The sequence below is a fragment of the Mugil cephalus genome, chromosome 1 (assembly GCF_022458985.1).
Source record: "Mugil cephalus isolate CIBA_MC_2020 chromosome 1, CIBA_Mcephalus_1.1, whole genome shotgun sequence".
Taxonomy (NCBI): Eukaryota; Metazoa; Chordata; class Actinopteri; order Mugiliformes; family Mugilidae; genus Mugil; species Mugil cephalus.
The window spans coordinates 29143105-29166790 of record NC_061770.1 but is presented as its reverse complement, the minus strand read 5'-3'; the positions used below and the strand labels follow the sequence as shown (position 1 = coordinate 29166790).

The 23686-nt window shown below is 40.1% G+C and overlaps 4 protein-coding genes across 4 annotated transcripts; 2 read left to right on the top strand and 2 right to left on the bottom strand.

Moving 5' to 3' along the window:
* The first annotated feature begins 144 nt into the window (after positions 1–144).
* On the top strand, positions 145–2859 carry LOC125009985 (GTPase IMAP family member GIMD1-like). Its single transcript, XM_047588319.1, has 4 exons — positions 145–159; positions 689–785; positions 1978–2246; positions 2577–2859. The coding sequence occupies exons 2-4, from the start codon at positions 689–691 to the stop codon at positions 2850–2852; spliced, it is 642 nt and encodes a 213-aa protein (XP_047444275.1). The 5' UTR covers positions 145–159; the 3' UTR covers positions 2853–2859.
* Positions 2860–3135: 276 nt separating this feature from the next.
* aimp1b (aminoacyl tRNA synthetase complex interacting multifunctional protein 1b) lies at positions 3136–8849 on the bottom strand. The gene is made up of 7 exons (XM_047587925.1): positions 8739–8849; positions 7366–7517; positions 5006–5100; positions 4776–4889; positions 4375–4670; positions 3842–4013; positions 3136–3307 (listed from the first exon to the last, which is right to left on the bottom strand). The coding sequence occupies exons 2-7, from the start codon at positions 7395–7397 to the stop codon at positions 3141–3143; spliced, it is 876 nt and encodes a 291-aa protein (XP_047443881.1). The 5' UTR covers positions 7398–7517; positions 8739–8849; the 3' UTR covers positions 3136–3140.
* Positions 8779–18866, top strand: sgms2b (sphingomyelin synthase 2b). Its single transcript, XM_047587453.1, has 7 exons — positions 8779–8879; positions 11688–12238; positions 14706–14823; positions 14910–14967; positions 15602–15697; positions 16207–16373; positions 16623–18866. The coding sequence occupies exons 2-7, from the start codon at positions 11709–11711 to the stop codon at positions 16791–16793; spliced, it is 1140 nt and encodes a 379-aa protein (XP_047443409.1). The 5' UTR covers positions 8779–8879; positions 11688–11708; the 3' UTR covers positions 16794–18866.
* LOC125010272 (transcription factor 7-like) lies at positions 18649–21994 on the bottom strand. Its single transcript, XM_047588763.1, has 3 exons — positions 21109–21994; positions 20818–20925; positions 18649–20541 (listed from the first exon to the last, which is right to left on the bottom strand). Exons 1-3 carry the CDS (start codon positions 21196–21198, stop codon positions 20479–20481), a joined length of 261 nt encoding a protein of 86 aa, XP_047444719.1. The 5' UTR covers positions 21199–21994; the 3' UTR covers positions 18649–20478.
* Between the last annotated feature and the right edge of the window lie 1692 nt (positions 21995–23686).

Below are 23686 nucleotides of genomic sequence, written 5' to 3'. Positions count from 1 at the left end.
TACAGGTGAGTAACAAAGAAGTCCAGAAATGTTTTATGGCCTCATAAACCTGTAGAGTGACAGATGGTTGGGTTATAATTTAACCAGTAACCACTCCTATAAGCAAAACACACAGCACACACACAGATCAGTCAGTCTGTCAGTCCTCGTCAGCTGAAGGTAAGACTCACTCACCCACTCTCATTCATCGTTTTTAGCAGCCTCATATAATTCTTTATACATCCCTATAAAATACGATTCAATCGTAAAGATAGGAAAGTTATTTTATGTCGAGTTGTGTTTGTGATTCTCTAGATGAACCTGCAACCATTTTATTTTCTGATATTTTAGTGTTTCTATCTGTATTTTCCATTTCTTTTACATGGAATAGAATATCAAAAAAATCATAATTTATAATTATAAATTTTACTGTACTATCTTTAGCATTACTGTAAATTATTGAGATTGTATCTAGATTTTTTTGTTATTATAATTTTTCTTATTTTGAAGAAATCTTTGTTTTATTTCATTTTCTAATCAACATTTTTCCCAGGTAAAATAATAATATTCATAAATAAAATTAAAATAATATTTTTCACAAATATAATTAAAATAATTCTAGGTGATTTGTGCCAGATATGCTGTTAAACATTAAAACATAATTTTATAAATTTTATTAAGTCTTTTTTATTCTTCGTCTTGTTTTTAGATGGATCCCGGTATCAATGAACACAGGCTGGCTTTGAATGTGCTGTTGCTAGGCGACAGACAGAGTGGGAGGAGCTCTGTAGGGAACGCTCTGATTGGTCAGTACCACTCTCATTTTGCTCTTTGTTGTAGTTTGATTTGGAACAAGCTAACATGTTGCTCAACATCCTGTTTTATTGGCTCAGTATAAACTAGTGGACAGCTGGTAGACCCTCAGACCCACTTAAGTCTTTACAGTCCAGTCTGTCAACGTATTGTCTTCTGAGCTGGTCTGGTGGGATTCACAAAATAAAACTGGACTTTGCCTGAAGTCGCATTTTATATTGAACTGTTGCTGTGGACAACGGGTGTCAAACATATGGTCCAACAGAGGGTCTAATCTGGACCCTGGAATTAATTTGTAATGTGCGAAAATTACATAGAAGACGGTAATTTATCAATGAAAATAACTTCTGTTAACCTCTAATTTATCCAGTGTTCAGAGAAGTGAACACAACACAACACTGAGACCAGGACTAGACAGATCCAGGACTAAATAGACCAGGACTAAATAGACCAGGAGAGCAGGCGGACATGAACTCAGACTACACTAAAAATGGAAAAAATGCCGCGTGTGGCCCCTGAAGTAACAGTTTGATGTTGATGATACTACGTTTTGATTGGCTCATCATTCTTCTTGTGCTACAGTGTGTAATTCCATAGTTCGCCACGCTGTGGAGGGGGGCGCTGCTCCACACATCGTAAGATCCTCAGTAATTAACTTATTAAATAAGTAAAAGACGAAGAAGAGACTGTTAAAGGAGTGTTTTTATTGAATGACAGATACAGAGTGTGGTTACCACCAAATATTCCAGCTACATGATGTTAGCCTATTAGCATAACTGGCTAACTGGTCATTTTTTTGGGTGTAACAATATAATAAAATATAATATAATGTAACAATATAATATATAGCAACTCTGTGGTTGTGTTAAGTTGTTTTGTGATTGGGTTGAGACTCTTTGTGACAGTTTTGTGTCTCTTTGCGATCAGTTTATGGTCGTTTAACGTCATTGTGTGACTGTGTTGCATGTCTGCCTGTGGTTTCCGTGTCTCCTTGTGATGGCGTTGTGTAGTTTTGTGATTGTGTTGAGGCTCTTTGTGGTGGTTTTGCATCATTTTGTGAAGATGTTGTGTCTCTTTGTGGTTGTGTTACAGCAGGCATTTTAGCTGCAGTTGCTCAGTTGCTATAGTAACCATGTTACCACCACTTTTTCCATCGGATAATTCATTCATTACTTGTGTCTGAAGGAGGACATGAGTTCCACACAGGTCCGAGCTTCTCCGGCGTCTCCGTGACGACTGAGTGTCGCATCCTCAGCCGAACTTTCCCCAGATACTTCAGACGTCAGGGGGCGGAGTCAGACCTGCTGCTGAGAGTCGTTGACACGCCCCCAGGGATGCCCCTCCCACAAATGCTCCAGAAGGTGAAGCTCCACCCAGAGGGCGTTCACGTCCTCGTCTTCGTCGTCAGGGCCGACCTCCCCCATGACAACACACACCTGCAGCATCACGCACAGGTGAACCCACAGAGACACACAAACATTTATGGATGTTTTCTATTATTCTGCATTTTGTCTTTTTATAGTTGTGTTGTGCCTCTTTAACCTTATTTTGTGTGTCTTTGTGGTGCTTTGTATCTTTGTGATGGTTTCGTGTCTCTTTATGGTGGTTTTGCGTGTCATTGTTGTGGTTTTGTGTCTCCTCAACCTTATTTTGCAGTGGTTTTGTGTCTTTGTGGTGTTTTGGATCTTTGTGATGGTTTTGCGTCTCTTTCTGGTTGTGTTGTTGTCGTTCTGCCTTCTGTACATACTCAGATTGTTTGAATTTGTGCGTTTGTGTTGCCCCAGAGTGTCCTCGGGCCTGAGTGGCGCCATCATTCCTTACTTGTCCTCACGCACGCCGACCAGCTGGAAGAGGCGGGGCTTAGCCCGCCCATCTACCTCAGTCAGGCCCCTGATTGGCTGAGAGCTCTGGCCGAGGAGCTGAGGGGCGGAGTTTGTTTCTTGGATAACAGCTGTGATTGGCCGTCCATCCGAGGACGAGTCCTGAGAGACCGTGTGCTCCACCTGTCGGCAGGAAACCACCACAGAGCTCTGAGCGTCAGGACGGAGGTCTCACTCTGACACAGATTTAATGTCCCAACACCACAAAGCTCTGAGCAACAGGACGGAGGCTGAAGGGGAAGCTGACACAGATTTGTGGTTGTGTCAAGAGTGTGTGTCTTTGTTGTGGTTTTGTGTCTTTTTGTGATAGTTCTCCATCTCTTTGTGATGGTGTTGCATCTCTTTTATGGTTTTGTGTCTCTTTGTGGTAGTGTTTGGCGTCTCTATGATTGTGTTGTGCGTCTTTGTGTTGTGGTTTTGTGTCTTTTTGTGTAGTGTTGTGTGTCTCTTTGTGATGGTTTTGTGTCTCTATCTGATGGGGCAGCTGGTGAGGGACGGGGCTCGACACAGGCCCTTCCCCTTCACCTCGAACCCACAGCGTTTGTAGTTGGCCACGCCCCTACTGTCCACCTGCAGGTGGCGCTGCACCAGCTCCCAAACCCTCTCCTTGGCCTGGAGCTCCCGGTCCGGCTCACCTGGACACACAATCACAAACACACAATCACTACAAAATCTTCATCTATTTGACACAACTCTTGTGTGTTTTAGATTTGACTAAATAGTGTATTTGGACTATTTAAAAGCAAACTGTTGCCTAGCAACGGTGTCTCGGCCTGCATTCTTACCAGCTACTGCTAACACACACGTTAGCATCAGACCCATGAGCCGCTAACAGCCCAGACTGATCGTTGCTTTCATCAAATGTGTCAGAAATATAAACTCTTAGAGCCTCTCTGTTGTTGTGTCAAAGTTTGTCATCAATTCAATTGTTGTAAAGTTTCAGGTAATTAACTGAAAAGATATTGTGTCAGTATGTGTGTTTATTGCTAAGCTAACACGGAGTCATATCGACTCATTGACTGTGTTGATTATTATGGTGGCCATTTTGAAATTTGTAATGAGCTATTAGCCGTTAGCTTTCGTTGTTTTGATTTGTCTGTGAACGTTTATTAAAGCATCATCTTTCTCCTCCAAGTACTTGTGCTGGAATTGAACGGTAACCATGTTACCGGGGTAGTTCAGGAAGGTGACTCGGTCTCCGGGGGCGGAGCCCGTGGGCGGGGCCAACAGCTCTACATAGTCGTCGGGGGCGGAGCAACACATGAGACGGGCCTGGGAGACCACGCCCCTCAGCTTACAGGCCTTGACGTTGCATAGCAACACAGCGAGAGACCCCTGGAGCTAAAATAATAAATAATGACAACATAAAAAACTAGTCAACGGTCAATCAATGTTAAGAAAGTCATAAAATATTCAAAAAAAGGTCATAAGATTTTCAGAATAAAAGACTGATATTCTTAGAATAAAAGTCATCATATTTTCAAAATAAATATTTTCAGAATAAAGATGACAGTATTTTCAGATAAATATAATACTTTCGCCATAACTGTCATAATATTTTCAGAATGAAGGTCATCATTAATATTATTTTATATTACTATTTTCAGAATAAAGGTAATAAGATATTCATATTTTGTTACATTAATATTTTCAGAATAAAGGTCACCATATTTTAATACTCCCTTTCAAAATAAAGCCTTACCTGCTCCAGGTGTGTCGTCCCTCCCAGCTGACTGACCACCGTCCGTGGAGCGTTTTCTCCCACGTCCACTTCCTGGACTGTCAAGGCGTTGGCCAGCGGGTGGCGCCGGACGCTGAGGATTCGTCCGACTCTCAGGTCTAGACGTGACACGTCGTCCCGAGACTCCGCCCCCAGAGAGAGAGAGTCCTCCTCTCCTTTCCTCTCTCCACGTTTCCTCCTGCTCTGCTTCTCTCTGATTGGTTGACTGACAGGGGATTCGGGGGCGGGGCTAAGACTCCGAGGAGGCGGGGCCTTGACTGAAAGATAAAGTGATGCGTGGTCAGTAAAACAGGAAAACTGATTAACTTTAAACAACAGTAAAGTTGTTGTGCTCCATTAGCTTCTGGCTAATAATGTCCTACCGCTGCGTCTCCTCTGTTTGTCCTGTAGTTGTCCTCTCAGCTGTTCGATGTCTTTCTTCAGTTTGGCATTTTCCACCAGAAGCTTCTTCTGCTCTCGTACCGACGTCTGCAGGACTGAAACACACAAACACGTCTCAGCCACCAGGGGGAGCTCTATCTGCTCTATTTAAAGTAGATGTGTACGTGTTCAGTTGAATCCAAAGACAAACTGGGACCAGTCAGCAACTTACGAGCTTTCTCTCTTGACAGCAGGGCGTGAGTTTTGAAATACTCCATGATCTGTTCACCATCCTCAGGGTCGAGCTTCAGGATGGCAGCTTCAAGGCTGAGAGACAAACACGTATACAAACACAAACAAACAAACACACAAACACATCAACAGATCAAAGTTCATGAAAGAAAAACGCAATGAAAACTTTACCCATGTTCACATAAACCGTTCCTCAAAGAAGAAGATCTTGAAGACAGTAAGTGGGCGGTACTAAGATGAACAAAGCTATTCCTAGCCATTCAGCTAATGGTATCTCTTCCTGGCCTCTGAGCTAATAGTAGCTCTTCCTAGCCTCTTGGCTAATGGTAGTTCTCCCTAACCTCACAGCTAACAGAAGACCTTCCTAGTCTCTCTGTTAATGGTAGCACTTCCTAGCCTCCTAGCATCCCAGCTAATAATAGCTCTTCTTAGCCTCTGAGCTAATAGCAGCTCTTCCTAGCCTCCCTGCTAATGGTAGCTCTCCCTTGCTACTCAGCTAATAGTAGCTCTTCCTGGCCTCTGAACTAATGGTAGCTCTTTTTAGCCTCCCAGCTAATAGAAGCTCCTCCTAGTCTCTCAGCTAATCGTAGCTTCTCCTTGCCTCAAAGCTAACAGTAGGCCTTCCTAGTCTCTCAGCCAATAGTAGCTCTTCATAGCCTCATAGCTAACTCTTCTTAGCCTCGTAGCTAATAGTAGCTCTTCTTAGCCTCGCAGCTAATAGTAGCTCTTCCCGTTTCCTCATTACAATGACGAAGCTGGACCGTGTGGCTAAACCATTATTCAAATCAGACAGGAAGTGATGATCAGACGTTTATACAGATCAGATGTTATCGTAGAGAAAACGATGTCACAAACCAAATGTCAGAGTTAATTAAAGGGGATGTATCAAAACAGAAGCTAAACTCTTCAAAGCCCTTTTGGTCTGAGTATTTAGGGATGTGTGGAGGAATATTATCGTTATTATAATTAACAATAACAAGGAGGTCACAATCTCCACTCTAAGGACATTTTACACTCAGCTGTTTCCAAAACTAAGAACAGAATTTTAGGTTTTTAGGCATCAATCTGAACTACATCTATGAAACCTCACACCTGTGACTGTATTTAAAGCTCTGAAGAAAACAGTGGAGGCCAGGATTCCTGGAGAAAAGTGAAAAAGCGAATGGAAAAACCTGGAGTTGTCATTATTTATAGGTTATTATGATGTTGTGTTACTGGTTCAGCCCATGGAGATTAAACTGGGTCTAAATGTGGCTCCAGATCCAGAGGAGACTTGTGAGCATAGAAAGAGGTGCCAGTAAAGTTTAGAGGGACGTTATCGGAGGGGAAGCTCTACACACTCGATTATCCATTTGAATAATGAAAACGTTGTGACGCAGTCGTCAGCTGCTTCTCAACATTTACAGGAACAAACGTTTATTATCTCAGATGAAAGGAAAATCCCTTCAACTGTGAGACTCACACGAGTCACGTAGCTTCTCTCTACACACCAGAGAAACTAGTGCCTCCTAGCTAATAGCAGCTATCCTTAACTTCTTAGCCTCTAAGCTTATGGTAGCAATCCCAATGGTCCCTCCTAGCTAATAGTAGCTCTTCCTAGCTTCCTAGCCTCCCTGCTAATAATAGCTCTTTCTGGCCTCTTAGCTAACAGCAGTGCTTCCTGGCCTGCTGGTCGACATTAGCTCTTCCTTGCCTGCTAGCTAACAGTAGCTCTTCCTAGACTCCCAGGAAACAGTAGCTCTTCCTAGCCTGCTAGCTAACAGTAGCTCTTCCTATCCCCACATGTAGAATGTATGTTTATTGTATTTATGCTACAGCTACACAGTCGTAGCTAGCTTAACAATGAAAACAAGCTGTAAAGACTCGTTCCAGTTCATTTCCTGTTGGCTGTATCTCTGCTCATCCTGGCCTTAGCTATTAACTCTTAGCTCTTAGCTCTCTCTGAATGTCCTCACATTGTCCTAACAACACACAGCAGCTGCTGCGCTACTGAAATGCAAAGCGACAGCTGCTGTCCAGCCTGCTGCTATAAATAACACCAACTGGCACAAACACACATGAAAACACAAAGCTTTCACACTCACAACTCAACTTTAAAGTTATCAAAAGAAAAGGAAACAAGAGAATAAAGTAAAAGTCCTGACAAAAAATATTAAAATGTCTAAATAAATTTCTTCAAAACACAAAATAGTCATTTCACAGTTAAATATGATCTTTAAACTTTAAAATACTTTGAAATGATGATAAAAGACAAACTGATTTAACCATTAAAAGTCCTCTGGCTCCATTTTATCACATATTTATGATAAAGACATGAAAGAAAGAAATAAAAGCGTGTACCTGGGGGGAAGCAGGTCGGCAGTTTTGTCCATGTTTAAGGAAGTTTGTCGTTCTCAGACTGAAAGCTCACGGACGATGTCCTCGGCAGGGAGACGCCGTCAGCTGTCCATGTCCATCTCCAGCCGTGGGTCAGAGGTCAAACACCTCCTCCCCTTTAAACCCAGAAAATAAAAGCTCCGACTCAGAGACACGTGTTTAGGCAACAGTTCAGTTAGATTTTATTAATTTATTTATTTATTCATCTTATTTTAAAAAAGTAATGTCACTACAATTATTTTAATCAAGTTTACTCAGTTTTTATTAAATATTACAACATGATTTTAAAACAATCATTTACTTCTTTTTGATATTTTAACTTGAATATTTAAAAAAATTGTGGATCGGCTACGTTACAGCAGCTAAGTGGTCATTTACCAAATTAATTAGACTGATTATTTAAAAGACTGTCCCATTTATTCCATATTAGTGGAATATATATATATATATATATATGTATTATGCATTAATTTATTCCATATTAATGGACTTTTCATATGTTAATTTGTTATTTTTGCTAAATTGTAATAACAATTCGCTTTCAGGCTTTTGGCAGCCGTCTCCGTAATTGCTTTTTTACATTTTTTTGCAAAAGAAACTTTACTCATTTTCATTATTTATGTTCAATATTCAAGTTTACTTTACAATTACATCATACTTGATGCATTTAATGAAGGAATCTGCCTGTTTAACTTGTTTCTCAATAAAAAAAATTGCCATTGTTTTGCTTCTGATTTCATTAAATAAAATCTTAAATTATGCATCATTTATGTCATATTAGTGGAATTAAATGACTCTTACACCTTAGAGAATAAATGTTTACTAACGCAGAGACACAGACGGGTTTTTAGTCCATCCAGAAATAAAAAAAATAAATAAATAAATAAAAACCAAGAGAGCAGCAATAAACTGTCGTTTCTCTCTGTATGTAGATGTCCAGCTTCCTCCTAATGGTTCAGACCGGTACAAGTAACGTTTGTAAAGAGACCCCCCCTCTTTTGATTGAGTGCGTTTGGACGTTTTTTTTAATTGTATTTCGACTTTTAATTAATAATTAATAATATTTAATTATTTTATTGTTTTTGAACTTGTCTCCAGTTTGTACTCCCTTTGGTTTTTGTTCTGATTTGATTCTATTTTAAAAATTGCAGTGTCTTCATTGTTTTAATATTTTTTTTTCTTTATTGTTGTATTTTTTTACTGTTATTGTAAAAAGTTGTTATATTGTTTCATGTGTGTTTTTCTACTGAAATAGAAGCTTTGAGACAAGTTCACCTAAATTAAGGTAACCTGAACCTGAACATGTCCTCATTGGGACGCGAACCCACGCAGCTCACCTCTGCGGGCTGACGTCACAGTGGGTTCGTCCTTCTTCGTGATCTCGGGGCGGTCGCGTGTCCAGGCGGAACACACCAGGAGGAGGAAGAAGCAGCAGATCGGGCCCGGAGATAAAAAGCTGAAATCTCATTTTTATATCGGTAAGTTCTCATTTAATCAACCGCACACGCGCTTCGGGGCGCGCGGGCCTCCCGAACGCGCTTCTTTTACCCGTTTACCTGCTTTTACACCTGGGAATGTCGCACAGGTGTGTTTCCGGGTTCCTCTTGCGTCCCTGCGCGTCCTCATCGGTCGATAACACATCAAGTTATTTAAAAAATTAACCAAAGAGGCGAAGTTAATCAGTCATGAGTGAATTATTAATAAAGTTTGAGTCGATTATTAAAAGTTTCTTTAATCAACTCTCAGTAAATTGGTCTGAAACGTTTGGCTCGTGAGTTGTGAGGCTCCGTGTTGTGACTCCAGGGTTTGTCTCACTCACTTTGAAAGCGTTTAATGAATAACTACCAGCTGACGCCTCTAACTTTTAACCCTTGTGTTGTGTTGGGTTAAATTTGACCCGTTTATGAGTTAAAATGTGAAAACAGTTATTATAACACAACTAAACCATTTCTCACCCAGAATATTGAATATTTGTAGTAACATGAACCCATGGATCATAGAGAAAGTTTTAATTTGCTCTGTGGATCAAATTTAACTCAATTTTTTTTTTTGTTTTGTTTTTTTGTTTTTTTTTAGATGTAAAGTGTTTTATTCAAACATAGAAGGTGATTGGGCCCAAAAAAATCACATTTGCTCCGGTGTTTACATGAATGTGAATGAATACGAAGTCAGACATGAGGTGAAAAATGACACTGATAATGATAAATATTGTTTTTTTTTTAGCATTATAAAGGTTAAAGTAATACAAATAACTTGCTTTAATTATTAAAAATATGTCTTTTTTTGTTTTGCTGCAAAAATAATCAGTTTCTGGTGGAAAATGAAACGTTAAATGGCTTAAAATGAGACTTTTATGTGTAAAAACGAACCATTTTTGAGTACTTTGTGCTTTTAAAGCTGATCAGAGCCTGGCTGGGTGCGTGGTGGAGATGCTCCCGGTTCGTCTTGTGTCCGTGAATCATCCCTGATTCTGCCTTAAATTGAATTCTCATGCACTCGTAACGTGATTAGGTTTAATTTTCTTGTAAACAGGAAGCAGAGAGTTTGGTGGAGGAGAAACTCGGATGCCGTCACATGTTTGAAGTGTGGAGCCTTGTTTAATCTAAATTATCTGGTTGGTTTGCAGTTGAATCTGGATTAAGACATTTTAGAGCAGCGTTGGATGTTTATCTGTGGGAGTTTCCTGGGTGGGTGGTGAATATAAAGCTCCTCCCTGTTGAACAGGTGCAGGCGAACAAGTTTGTTTGTTGCTTTCACTTCACGTTTACACCTCCTGGCCACTTTATTAGGTACACCAGTGAACCTGTTGTAATGTAAATAACGTGTTTCTGTTATTCAATAACCCACTGACTATTGTGTCAAAACATTAGGAACACATGTGAGTCGATTAGAACTACACAATGAAAATTAATCAACAGTTTTCTGAGTTTCCATAAGGCGTTGAATAAAGACATCTGGACTTGTAGAATTTCTGTTTTTCCTGAAGTTTTCTGAGTTGTTAGACCTTCATGGAGACCAGATTTAGAGCAGGGCTGATTTCAGTGGTGTACCTAATGAAGTGGTCGGGTGGGGGGGGGGGGGGGGGGGGGGGGGGGCTGTATGTGAAATCACACATGAACGTCACAGTGAGAGACACAAAAGGTATTTAACAGGAGACAGAGACATGAGCACAACAATTTGACAGCTGACAGTAGATCCTCCTAGCCTCCCAGCTAATAGTAGCTCTTCCTAGCCACCTAGCCCATAGTAACTTTTCCTAGCTTCCTAGCCTCCCAGCTAATAGTAGCTCTTCCTAGCCTCCCAGTGGGATCATCCCTATGTTTTCCGGGTCCTATGTTCCCTGGTCACATACAAAGCGGGGAACATAGGACCCGGGGAACATAGGTACGCTCCCCTCCCAGCTAACAGTGGCTCTTCCTAGCCTCCTAGCTCATAGTAACTTCCTAGCTTCCTAGCCTCCCAGCTAATTGTAGCACTTTCTAACATCCTAGCCACTAGTAGGCTAATTTTGTTTTAAGTTCATCACTGGATTTTAGGAAGCAGGAAGTTGTGATTGCGTTAGTCTGCTGTATCGTCGTCAGTATCAGTCTGGGTTTCATGACGTGGGTGTGAACTGATAATGAAATAATAAAAACCTCTGTCACTAAGGATTCAGACTCCGTGTTTGATTAAGGTGACGCTAGCAGCATGTTTTTATGTACTCGCTAATGCCGTGTTCACACCTGATTTTATGGTTTAACTTATATAATCTGATGATGGTCATAGAACAGAGAAGGTCCTCACTAAGATAGAAAACAGTTGGAGAGTGTTTTATAGGGAGTGGCTTCCTCTTTCAGCCACTTCAACTCAAATTCCCAAGGTTCATTTCTCTACTTCCTGGTGAGGGTGTGAATTAGTCATGCTACGGGGCCAACACACCGGTGTAACCCCTGAACCTGAATACAACAAATTGTGGCCATTCAAGAACTCCATTTAGAATAATTATTAAAAATCTGCTTCTTTTAAAAATTCACAAATTCACATCATTTCAATTATTTCACAAAAAAATAACGTAATATAAATAATATGTAAAATAAATATGAATAATATACACAGATAATTGTTCTATTGATACTAATGTTAATTATTGTCTCATAACATAAATATATTAAAAATACACAGATATTTTCCAAATTATTTTAATGTTTTACTTGTTATAAATGTTTATGTTTTATAAAAAATTGTAATTTCTTTACAATTTGAAGAATTATTTCTTCATTGATTATATCCACGTTGTTCTTGCTCAGACGACCATCAGGACTGGATCGATGGCGAGGTCAGGAGGGTCACATGACGACAGCGACGTTTGCGTAGACGTGATCGCCAACGCCACCTCACCCGACCCCCCCCCACCTCCTCTCTCGGAGAGACTTTCCAACGGTAGCCTGGTCCGCCACGTCTCCTTGACGGCCCGCGCCGTGGACCTCGTGGACCACGTGGACGTCCTGGGCGACGAAGGCGAGTGCAGCCGACTGATTGGCTTCCTGAAGCAGACCGTGAGCGGCCGGCGGAGGCGACGGCGCGACTACAACAAGATCAACGAACTGGACGACCCCCTCCCCGCAGAGTGGTGGAAGACGGGCGTGGCCTTCCTCTACGCCTTCTTCAATCTCGTCTTCACCACTGTCGTCATCACCGTCGTCCACGAGAGGGTTCCAGACAAGTCGGTGAGCCCGCCGCTGCCCGACAAGTTCTTCGACTACCTGGACCGGATGCCTTGGGCCTTCACCGTCACCGAGGTCAACGGGCTCATCCTGGTCGGACTCTGGTTCGTCCAGTGGCTCACTCTCCAGCACAAGTACGACGAGACCTCTACACGGCCTACATCCACACTCTTAACATTTTAAAACATCCAGTCAGGATAGATGTTAACCAGGCAGGATGTCTCACTCTGCTGGATGTGTCGGAACTGTGGATAAGATGAGTCCACTCTGACTGAGCAGCAGAGTGAAGCCTTTTATTTAGGCCTATCTAGGACAGATCCAAAGCAAACTGAATGCTGTTCATAATACTTTTAGCGCTCATTCATGGCCTTGGTCTCTTTAAAGCCAAGACTCTGAAGTTTCTATCACAAAAGTCAGAATCACTCTATCTGGCACACGGTTAAAAATAACAAGTTGTTGGGTTCATCTGAAATTTTTGTGTTGGTTGAATAATATCATGACTTTTATCAATGGAACTAGAACAAAATGATATCAGCATTTACTCAAAAACACTCGACTGGGAATGGTGTGCTATGACTTTTTGAAGCGATTCGTCCAACAGGGTGGACATAAACGTTAAGAAAGTGAGTGATTTTTCCCGTAGACTTCCATTCAAAAGCCCAGAAAAATCATTCCAAAATCTACTCACTTATTTTGCAGAAAGATTACTCGGCCATGCTTTGGAGTAGGAAAATGATTGAAAGTTTATTGGATGCGCGACAATTGTAGCTTTTTTTTCTACTAAACAGCATTTCGATACTTGCTACAGTTTGGTCACTGTCGCAATTTACGTTGTAGTGAAATTTTGGAGAAAACGTTAAAAAATCTGGTTTGACATGAGAGTTTGTGGCTCCACTCTAACGTCAGGATTTCTTCAAATTTCACAAAAAAAGTTGTTCAAAGTTGTCTGGTGGCCACATTTTTGTGAGGTACAGAGATAAAAACTACATAAAACAGTAGGAATGTTTGTTGGCTTTCTGATGGTATGGCTCTGATTCCTGTAGGTCCTACGGTTTGGACTCCAGGCTCAGCTGAGTGTGTCCAGCAGTTTTCGAACCTTTTCACATTTGTGCGTGTGTGATAATTCTCTCCTATTTTTCAACGGAAATCCAAACACATACTCTTCTCTCTCTCATCACAGTGGCCACAGTTTTCACTGTACGTGCGTGGAACCAACATTAAATCGAAGAGGACCCCCTTCTGACGCTCACAATGCCTTCATTTTCCCCATACGACCTATCGTTGTCGAGATAAAAGCAGTTTGTACAGAGGGAAAAACCCAGGGTACAATATTTGTACCTGAAGGTCTGTATGGGCTGCACCGGGCCCCAGTAGCCATGGCAACAGAACCTTAACGAGCAGCCACACACAGAGAAGGCTGACAGTACAACAGCAGCATTGCTGTCCTAAAAATTTCCACGGGAACTTTCTGTAAGTTTATTCTTTAGTCTTAGTTAGCGTGGTTCCCCTTAAAGAGGAAGATTGTTTAGGCTGCTGCACTGTTTGTCCCTGCAGGTTTACGGTAGTTCCTTTTCAGCCAGTCGTCAAAGTTTTTTTCTCCACTCACGGTTCATTTTCTTCCCGCTTTACCTTGAAGGGATAGAAGTCTGTGAGTAAATATGTTGTTTGTGTGTGAATTACCTGTGTGACTTACCTGTTGTGGTGTCCTGCTCTGGTTCATCATTTGTGTTTAAAAATTAATGGCACAACTAATGCTCTAAGAAATTTCAATTGGAATTTATGTTTTCTCCTTTTTAAACATGTTTTGTAATTTAATTTAATATTTTTTATTTAAAAAAAAAAATATATATATATATATATAAATATATATATATATATATTTTTTTTTTTACCTAAAATTGAGAATGCGTGAGTATCAAACATTAATAAATATTTTATAACTTATATTTTCTCCTTTTTAAACATGTTTTAAAATGTATTTAAATGTTTTTAATAAGACATTTAAAGTAAAAAATACATAAATAATATATAATTAATGATATTTAAAAGTTTCAGGTCTCATTTATTTTTCCAATTTTTACCATTTTGTTTATAATATAATTTCTTCTAGATACAAAAATCTCAAATAAAAAGCTCTTAAATAAATTTGGACATAATCACAGTTTTTATGTTTTAGTTGGTGTAAATTTAGGCTACACAAAATTATGTGTGTGTGTGTGTGTGTGTGTGTGTGTGTGTGTATTTCATAATTTAGAATTTATGTTTTCTGCTTTTTAAACATGTTTTGTAATTTATTTAAATATTTTTCAATAAAACATAAAATGGGGAAAAAACTAAAAATATATGATATAATTAATATACAGCATTTAAAATGCTTAAGGTTTCAGTTACCAATCTAATGTCATTTAAGTAGAAAAATCTCAAGTAAATTTAGACTCACTCATAGTGTGGGGTTGGAGAGTTTTGATAATTAGAATAAAAATGACTTGACCCCTCTTCTCTCTCTTTTTTTTTGATTTCATTTAATTTGTTAAAGCTGGAAATGTTTTGTTGGTGAATACGTAGTGTGGTGGTTATTGAAGTAACCCCGTCTCTGTGCAGAGCTATCATCGGCCGTCGTTGTTTCTTCCTGATCGGGACTCTCTACATGTACCGCTGTGTCACCATGTACATCACCACGCTGCCGGTACCGGGGAAACACATGGTCTGCGCTCCAAAGGTACGACAACACTTTTTGTGTGTTTACACTCACATGCTCCTCCCACTCCACTGGTAAACAGCTGTTTGTTTGTTGTCTCTCTGCAGCTCTACAACGACTCGACGGGGAAAATATGGAGGATTCTACGGCTGATTTCAGGAGGAGGTGACAGTTTTAAATAACTTTTAATTCCTGACACAGAATCGGAAACTGTGCTCTCTGATGGCTGACAGGTGTCCGTTTAAAAAAGAAACTCTGGACTTTTATATTTACTTGGTTTTCTTAACAGAGTCACTTTAAACTTTGCACTTCCTCTAAAGGTGAAGCCAAAGCTAGTAGAAATATGTATGTGAAGGTTCTCAGTCATCCAGGTCATGGTATTCCAAAAAAGAATAAGGTCAGCTGGACTTGTAGAATTTCTACAAGTCCAGCTGACCTTATTCAACGCTTTTTTGGAACAAAGCTAGTAGAGCTCCCCCTGGTGGCTAGAGGCTGCAGTGTAGGTCATAAGCTCCATAAGCTCCCCTCCATGTTAGTGGGTGGGCCAAACTAAAACGCTAAAATTACACTTTAAATAATTTTTATTCAAGGACGGTTCCAGGTGCTTTGTTTAATTTGTTATGTGACGCTATAGAAACAGGATGTGACATAATGGCGACCACCAGTTGCCATGCCAACCGCTCTGTGAAGAGGTCATAAAAAGAAAAAAATAAATCATTTTATACAATCTTTGGTGGAGATGTGACGTCCATATTTATATACAGTCTATGCTCTGTTTGTCTGTTTGTTTGTGGTCCAGGTCTGTCTCTGACCGGCTCTCACCTGATGTGTGGAGACTTCCTGTACAGTGGACACACCGTCATGTTGACGCTGTCCTACCTCTTCATCAAAGAGTGTGAGTCCACCAACGCAGTCATCATCTACCTGGTGTTAATTAATTCATTAAAACGTGTCCTCAGTCAGATCTGGACACCTGGTCTCAGTCTGTGTGTCAATCAGCAGCAGCGCCACCATGTGATCAGTAGAATATTGTATCAGCTGCTGCCTCTGATGGATCTCTACCTACCACTGGACCAGAACCAGGACCACATGGAAGGAAGGAAAGAAGGAAAGAAGGAAGGAAGGAAGGAAGGAAGGAAGGAAGGAAGGAAGGAAGGAAGGAAATAAAGGAGGCATGGAAATGAAGGGAGGGAGGAAAGGACAGGGGAAAGAAAGAAGGAAGGAATGAAGGAAAGGATGAAAGAAAAGAAGCAATGAAGGAAAGGGAGGGAGGGAAGAGCGAAATAAAAGGTGAAGGGTGGAGGGTGAAGTTCTGGCCCTAGCCTTGGCCCTGGCCTTGGCCCTGTTTCTGGTCCTGGTCCTGGTCCTGGTCCTGGATTTGACTTGTGTCCTGTGTGTGCTCAGACTCTCCTCCTAGATGGTGGTGGTACCACTGGTTCTGTTGGCTCCTCAGCGCCTCCGGAGTCGTCTGCATCCTCCTGGGTCACGAACACTACAGCATCGACGTGGTGATCGGATACTTCGCCACCACCCGGCTCTTCTGGTGGTACCACGCCATGGTCAACATGCCTGTAGGTGGCGACGCCTCTGGTCTCCTTTAATAGTTTCAACAGGAAACAAACTGGAAGAAGAAAAGGCTCTGAGACTAGGAAGAGCTACCATTAGCTAGGATGCTAGGAAGAGCTACTGCTTATAGAGAGGCTAAGAAGAGTTACTATTAGCTAGGAGGCTAGGAAAAGCTACTGTTCATGATGAATTGTGTTTAGTTGTTTACCTCCTTTTCTCTAATGGTTGTGACATGTTTTTTATTTGCCATTCAGGAAGTTCGTCAGGTTTCCAACAGCTTCCTGTCGAGGACGTGGTGGAACCCGATCTTTAACTTCCTGGAGAAGAACGTCCAGGCGCCGGTTCCCCTCACGATCTCGTCTCTGGTGAAGCTTCCGTTCTGCAGACAGAACTACAGCAAGGTGGAGGTGGGACGAGACGAGTGAGCTCAGTGACATCATCATCATCTGTGACTCTTTAAATCTGTTAATTTATTAGAACCAACATTTCCAGCTCTCTCCTAAACCCAGAGGAAGAGGAGGCACGTTTACATTATTTCCGTCATCCTCCTCCTATTGACGATCGCTTCAATCAACACCGTGGAGTTCAGTGTTCAGTCCAACGCTAGTAGAAAGAACAGATGGAGGACAGGTTTAATGTGCCATTAGCTATAAGCTACCTCATCAGGCTAAACCAGGGGCGTCATTTTAGTTAAGTGGGGGCCACGTAAAACCCTAGTTTGATCTTAAAGGAGCCGGACCAGTAACACAACAGCATATTAATCTATAAATAACAACAACTCTAAATGTTTCTAAATGTTTTAGTGCAAATAAGTTCACAAGTGTTCACATTTAATTAATTTATTTTATTTTATTTAAAGAAATAGGAGAGTCATTTCTATTTAGTTCCAGGTCTCGTGTCGTGTCGTGTTATATTCACAACTCTTTCCTAAAACTTTATGAAACCTTGAATTTAGCATGTGTGCTAAACAATGTCACACCAACAAAGCTAACAGTTAGCTTTAGCAAACATGGGTTGCAGATAAATGTTCATAGTTAAAGAAATTTGACTTAAAGTTTAAAAACTGCCCTTATTCACATCAGGACTGTAACCTGGACTCTAGAAACTCATAAACACCTGTCGTAAGTGACACCATGCTAATGAAGCTAAAATAATACATTTAACATGCATGAAAAGCAAATACACAATCCTGATTAGGTTAAAGTTAAAAAATTAAACCTTCTGAACTATATTCTGGACTAAATCTAAACTTCTAAAGTGAAACGAAGAGTTTATTTATTACTGTTACGTTTGTAAGCTAGAGTCTAGGGTTTCAACTGAAGCTAATGTTAGCTGTGCTGTTTGTTAGCCACAATGTCATTGTGATAAACTATCAAACTATGAGTGAAGTTGACAAACTCCTGAAAGGTAGATTTATATGTCTGAAACATGTTTAACAAAACAACTGGGTTTGTAGAGTTTAGAGAAGACGTTTCATCCGAGTGGCCACTCAGATGAAACTTCATCTCTAAACTCTACAAACCCACTAGCTTTTTTTTAAACGTTTTTAAACTGTCATCTGGATAAGTAAGAACCTTCACAGCCATAGTTTAGTCTTATTTTTGAGTGGTTTGTAAAATTAGCCAGATGTTCTGGACCACGGCTAACCTGCTAGCTACGCTGACACAAGCTAGCTAATTTTTGCCAATCTGAACAAACGTATGGTAGCCATGTTTGATGTAACTTCCAGCTCGTGTTCTTGGGTATGAAAGTGAAAACCACTGAACTGGGTCCAGTTAGTCCGTAATAATCCCAGCTCCATTTAAAAAATGCGAAGTTGGCACATGCTAGCTCATTATGCTAGATCACAGGCGGCCCTCCACAGGGCAAAATTTATATAGAAGACTAATCTAAGGGTTCACATAGTTTTAGTTTTAGTTGTGGACATAACACGACACACTGAGAACCAGAACTAAACACAAATTACACTTTTTTTTCTTACAAAAACTTCCAGTTGTTCATTAAATGTTTTGTAATAGTGAAGTTTATTAAATATAGACACTTTTATAATAAGTTAATTTGCACTGAAACAAAGGAAACAATCGGACCTGCCTTTATTTATAGGTTAACTCTCAAACTAAACGAATCCACATTAAAGCTCCATACGACTCCTTTCCACTCAGTGTCTGTAAATAATTATTGTTGATTCTCTTTCTGTTCTTGATTATTGTCGTTTACCTTTAGTTCTCAAGTCAGAAGGTAGAAAAAAAAGTATTGAACCGCTGTTGAGGATCTTTGTTCTTTTTTTTTGTTTGTTTTGTTTTTCATTCTTTATTATAAAATGAGACACTGGAAACAACTGCCATCCAAACTCTGAACAATGCTGCTCATTTCAAACCTGATTCATGAAGGATTTTCTGCCATTAAGCTCCAGTTGTGTTAAAGGAAACCGCATTGGAAAAAACTGACGCAGTCAGATGTTTGCTTTGATAATAAAAAAAATTTATATATTTTCAACACACGGTGGCTGTTCAATATTGAGCTTCTTTCTTTTCTTTCAAGAAACATAGTGGGACGCTGTTGTTCTACCCTTGTGGCGTAATATACATAACATTTACAGATGGAAACCTACGTACAGGTGAATGACAACATGTACACAACATGTACACTACAACAGGATGAAAAACTATTAAATGTAAGTGGACTGTAGACAGGACAACATTTAAAATGCTTAAGGTTTCAGTTACCAATCTAATTTCATTTAAGTAGAAAAATCTCAAGTAAATTTAGACTCACTCATAGTGTGGGGTTGGAGAGTTTTGATAAGAATAAAAATGACGTGACCCCTCAAATATTTTTAAACTATTATTATTTTTTTTATTTCATTTAATTTGTTAAAGCTGGAAATGTTTTGTTGGTGAATACGTAGTGTGGTGGTTAATGAAGTAGAACATGAAACATGAACGTGAAATGGGCAGATGATAAATAACATGATACAAACACAGATAAAGTGAACACAGTGATCTATTCGAACCCATCAGTCTGTATAAATCGTTCCTCACAATCAGCACTGACGAAGGCGGTTAATGGTTTATTGTTAAATGTGGATTCTGACCAGGCTTCGGCTTTATTGGCTTTGATTGTCTTTGATGTTGGCCTTTGATACAGTCGACTACCACAACATTTTACTTCAGCGTCTCTGGCTGTTGGGAGGTGCTGTTGTGTCTCCAGTCCTATTGTCAGACAGATCTCAGAGCATTTTGTTTAGTAATGTTCTGTCCGAGTCTTGTTCAGTTAGGCATGGGGTTCCACAAGGCTTTGTCCCGGGTCCTCTGCTCTTCACTCTATCTCTATCTCTCACCACTGGGTCACATTTTACGAAAGCCTGAATTCTGCGATAATAAGACAGATATGGCAGCAAACTAAATGTCAAGCTTAGCATTTACAGTGTTGATATTTAGCATTTAGCGTCTTGTTTTCTTTTGATCTTCTTTGACACCTTCACAGTTACAGACATTTATTATTTATTATTATTTTACAGCGGCTCTCAATACAAATGTGAAACATTTTATTTAATCCAAAACACATGAATCACTTCTAATAATTTAATAATTGTTGAATTCACTGTAAAATTTTTACAGACGAAGCTGAACTGAGTCGATGATTTGAGAAAAATAATCACAGTCAATAATACATCGGTTTAATAATCTGGTGACTTATTATTTAACTTGCTGTGTTGAAACCTGGACCATCTGAGTGTACACACCAAAGAGCCATAACATTATGACCGGACTGTGAGGGCCAGATAACTCCGATACAGACCTTCATTAATCCCACCAGTGGTGACTGGCCTGGACAGTTTGAATATTATTATACACAAGTACATAGAATAAGAACTGATAAAAAAAAAAAAAAGTAAAATGAAAAGAAACAAACTGGAATCACTGACCAATAAATAAGATTGGAAAGATTAATATAAACATAAAGATAATAAATAATTTAGGAGATGAACGGCGGAGAGAATAAAACAAGAAGACACAATGTTGGTTGGTTTCCTAAGAGTTTGTTGGTCCAGAGACCCAGGGGGGTTGGTTTAGTGTGACCTGGCTTTAAATTATTCACAGAAAAAATTTAAATGTTGGACCTGGAGCAGCTTCCTGGTCTCAGCTGGTTCTGTTTCTTCTTCCTCTTCCCCTGTAAAAAAACAAGAAATAAGATTTGCTCCTCACACAAGCTGGACATGTTTGACATTTACACACTGTGTCGTTGGGTTTTGACCTTCAGGGCCACCGTATCATAACAGTAAAGTATTCCATCCCGAGTCAGTCTACTGCATTAACTCCTCTCTAAACCAGTAGAATTTATTATTATGATCATGCATAAAAAGAAATATAACGATGTAAACCTTTTTGGTGATACTGCCCAGTCCTAATGTTACGGCAGACCTGCATACAGCGTATTTGTACATACGTAGTTGTCCCTGGCCGACCACCCGGGGTACAGCTGCATGTGGAGCAGCCTTTCCTTCTGGGCCAGGTCGTAGTATTTGGACTGTTCAGACTGAGGCAGAGCGTTCCACTGAGGACCAAAGGAGACGTTTATTAGAACAAATAAATATCCAGAATTAAAAGTCAGCAGCTCCTGACTCCAGCTAACTGGTCAATGTGCACAGTAAACCCACAGGACCACTCTGACACCAGAGAAAACTTAAAATGGAGACATTTTAAAGCAGGTTCTGAATGAGGCTGGTTGAAGTCTCACCCTTCGTCCCAGGATGCGGTTGATGGCGGCGCTCTCTCTCTCCCCCCCTTCCTCCAGCACTTTATGTCTCGTCTCCTTCATGTAGAGCATGAACGCGTTCAGAGGCTTCTTCACGGCAGGACGACTACTGAGGAGGAGGAGGAGGAGGAGGAGCAGGAGCAGGAGCAGGAAGATGATTTTGTATCTTTGTTGTTGAACCAATCAGAGCTCAGTTCACTGAGTTCATCAACAACATTCAGTTCCTTTGTCCTGAACAGATTATTAATCAATAGTTTTACCTGAACTCTTTGCCAGCTCACCTGTAGAGGCCGTTACCACGGTGACAGGGGCGTGTCTCAGAGTGGGCGTCGGCCTGTCTGTCCGTGCTGATTGGTTGACTGTAGGGGGAGGAAGGAGGGAACTGTCTGTGGCTGTAGAGGAGCAGAGGGACCAGAGGATGGACGTAGGTCTGTAGGGACAAGAGACAGGAGACGGACGGGTTTATAATGTTATTAACATAGAGTTTAATGAGTAGAGGTCGTATTAATCACATTAAATATTAATCATCTTTAATTAATCATGTTCCAATCAGAATGAGGAGGGACACGTCTGGACTTGACGTCTTCATTAAATCTCATCATCATCACCTTGTCCTTTTGTACCTTGTCTCCTTGTCTCCACCTCTTGTCTCCTCATCTCCTTGTCTCTTTGTCCCCTTGTCCCCTTGTCTCCCCATTCTCTCGTCCCTTTGTCCCGTTGTCTCCTCATCCCCACGTCCTCTCATCTCCTCGTCTCCTTGTCGCTTTGTCTCCTTGTACCTTTTGTCTCCTTGTCCTCTCATCTCCTCATCTTCTTGTCCCGTTTGTCTCCTCGTCGTCCTTGTTTGTCGTTATTTATGGTTATTATTTATTGTCCCAGTTTTAATATTTTCTTTCTCTCTTCATTAATAAACTTCTCCTCTTTTTGACTCTGATGTTTAATCTCTGACAGTAACTCGGTCAGAAAGGAGCTCGTAGCTCAGTTTTTCATTTAGTACTTTGAAGGCAAAGTGACACAAAGAGGACAGTGAACACATTAGAAACATGGAGCCGGAAGGCAGTGAACGCCTCACGCTGCTTTAACACTGATGGTGTTGGAAGGGAAACATATTGGCTGAAGGGAGAGTTTGAACAAGCATGAGAAAACACGCACAACACACACACTTTAGGACTTTACAATGATTTACATTCATTTACTGTATATTATCCCAAACTACCTTAATCTTACACAAAGTTAAACCTTATCCTGACTCTAGATAACCAGAATCAATCTTATTCTAATCTTAACACAACATTAAATCTAAATTAAACTAGTCTAACCAAAAGCTAACCTTAAATTACCATTAGCCTCACCAAAATCAACCAAAACAAATATAAAACTGCCCAAAATTTAAAAAACAAACAAGCCTCAATCTAAACGTGTCCTAATCTAACTTAATGCAAGCTTTAAACTACCCCACGCCTAATCAAAATCTAACAAAAAATCTACCCAAAGTTTAACCGAAAACTACCATTAGCCTCACCAAACCAACGTAAACCTGATCTAAACGTATCCTAACCTACATCAAAGTGTAATCTAACCGACTCCAGACATTAAACTACCCTAAGCATGACCAAGATCTAACCCAAAAACTAGCAGGAACCTAACCTCACATTAACTTCACTAAAATCAACCAAATGAAACGTGAACCTGCTCAAAACGATAAGCAAAACCTAAATCTAAAATTTAATAAACCTAATATCAACTCTGAAATTGCCCTAAGCAAAACATCTAACTAACAGCTAACCAAAAACTAGCAAAACTTCATCTTAGCCTAAATCTAAACGTGGTCCTGACCTATATCTAACTTTAAACTGACTTTGTGTCCCCACAACATCAGTGACATAAAAACACTCACAGACTCATCAGTGGTGTGGTTTCGCCCCCCGTTGGTCAGACTGAGGTACTGCTGCTGCTGCTGAGGAGGGAACCAGTTAAACTCTGGTGGTTTATCTGAATCAAACAAACAAACAAACAAAAACATTTAAAATATTCATGAGAACAATGACATGATATTTATGTTTAAGGTTATTTTTACTCACCACAGGTCGACTCTGATGGCTTCAGACTGAATCCAGCCATCGGCCCCATCTCCTGGAACAATATTTAACATTTAATCTACGCTCACTGAGCCTGAAGAGTAACAGATGAGAGAACTAAAAGAGTTTCACTTTTATATATTAGCACCAAATTACCCCTCTGCTGGACATCTGACTGATCCACAATGGAATATTGAATTAATATAAACTAGATTTAGTGGTTTAATAATAATAATAATAATAATAATAATAATAATAATAATAAAGTTGAGGCTTCCTCTCACACCATCAGATGGACCCCGACTGGTGGATTAAACTCATGTCCATGGTTTTTATACCAAACTCCACCAACACACAAACACACACATAGAAAAAAACCTGTCAGTCATTTTCTTGCCTCCAGTTCTTCACATGTTCATGCACGGACTTAAAATAACTGTTAATACCTAAAAATTAAAACTTAATAAGACACATTAATAATC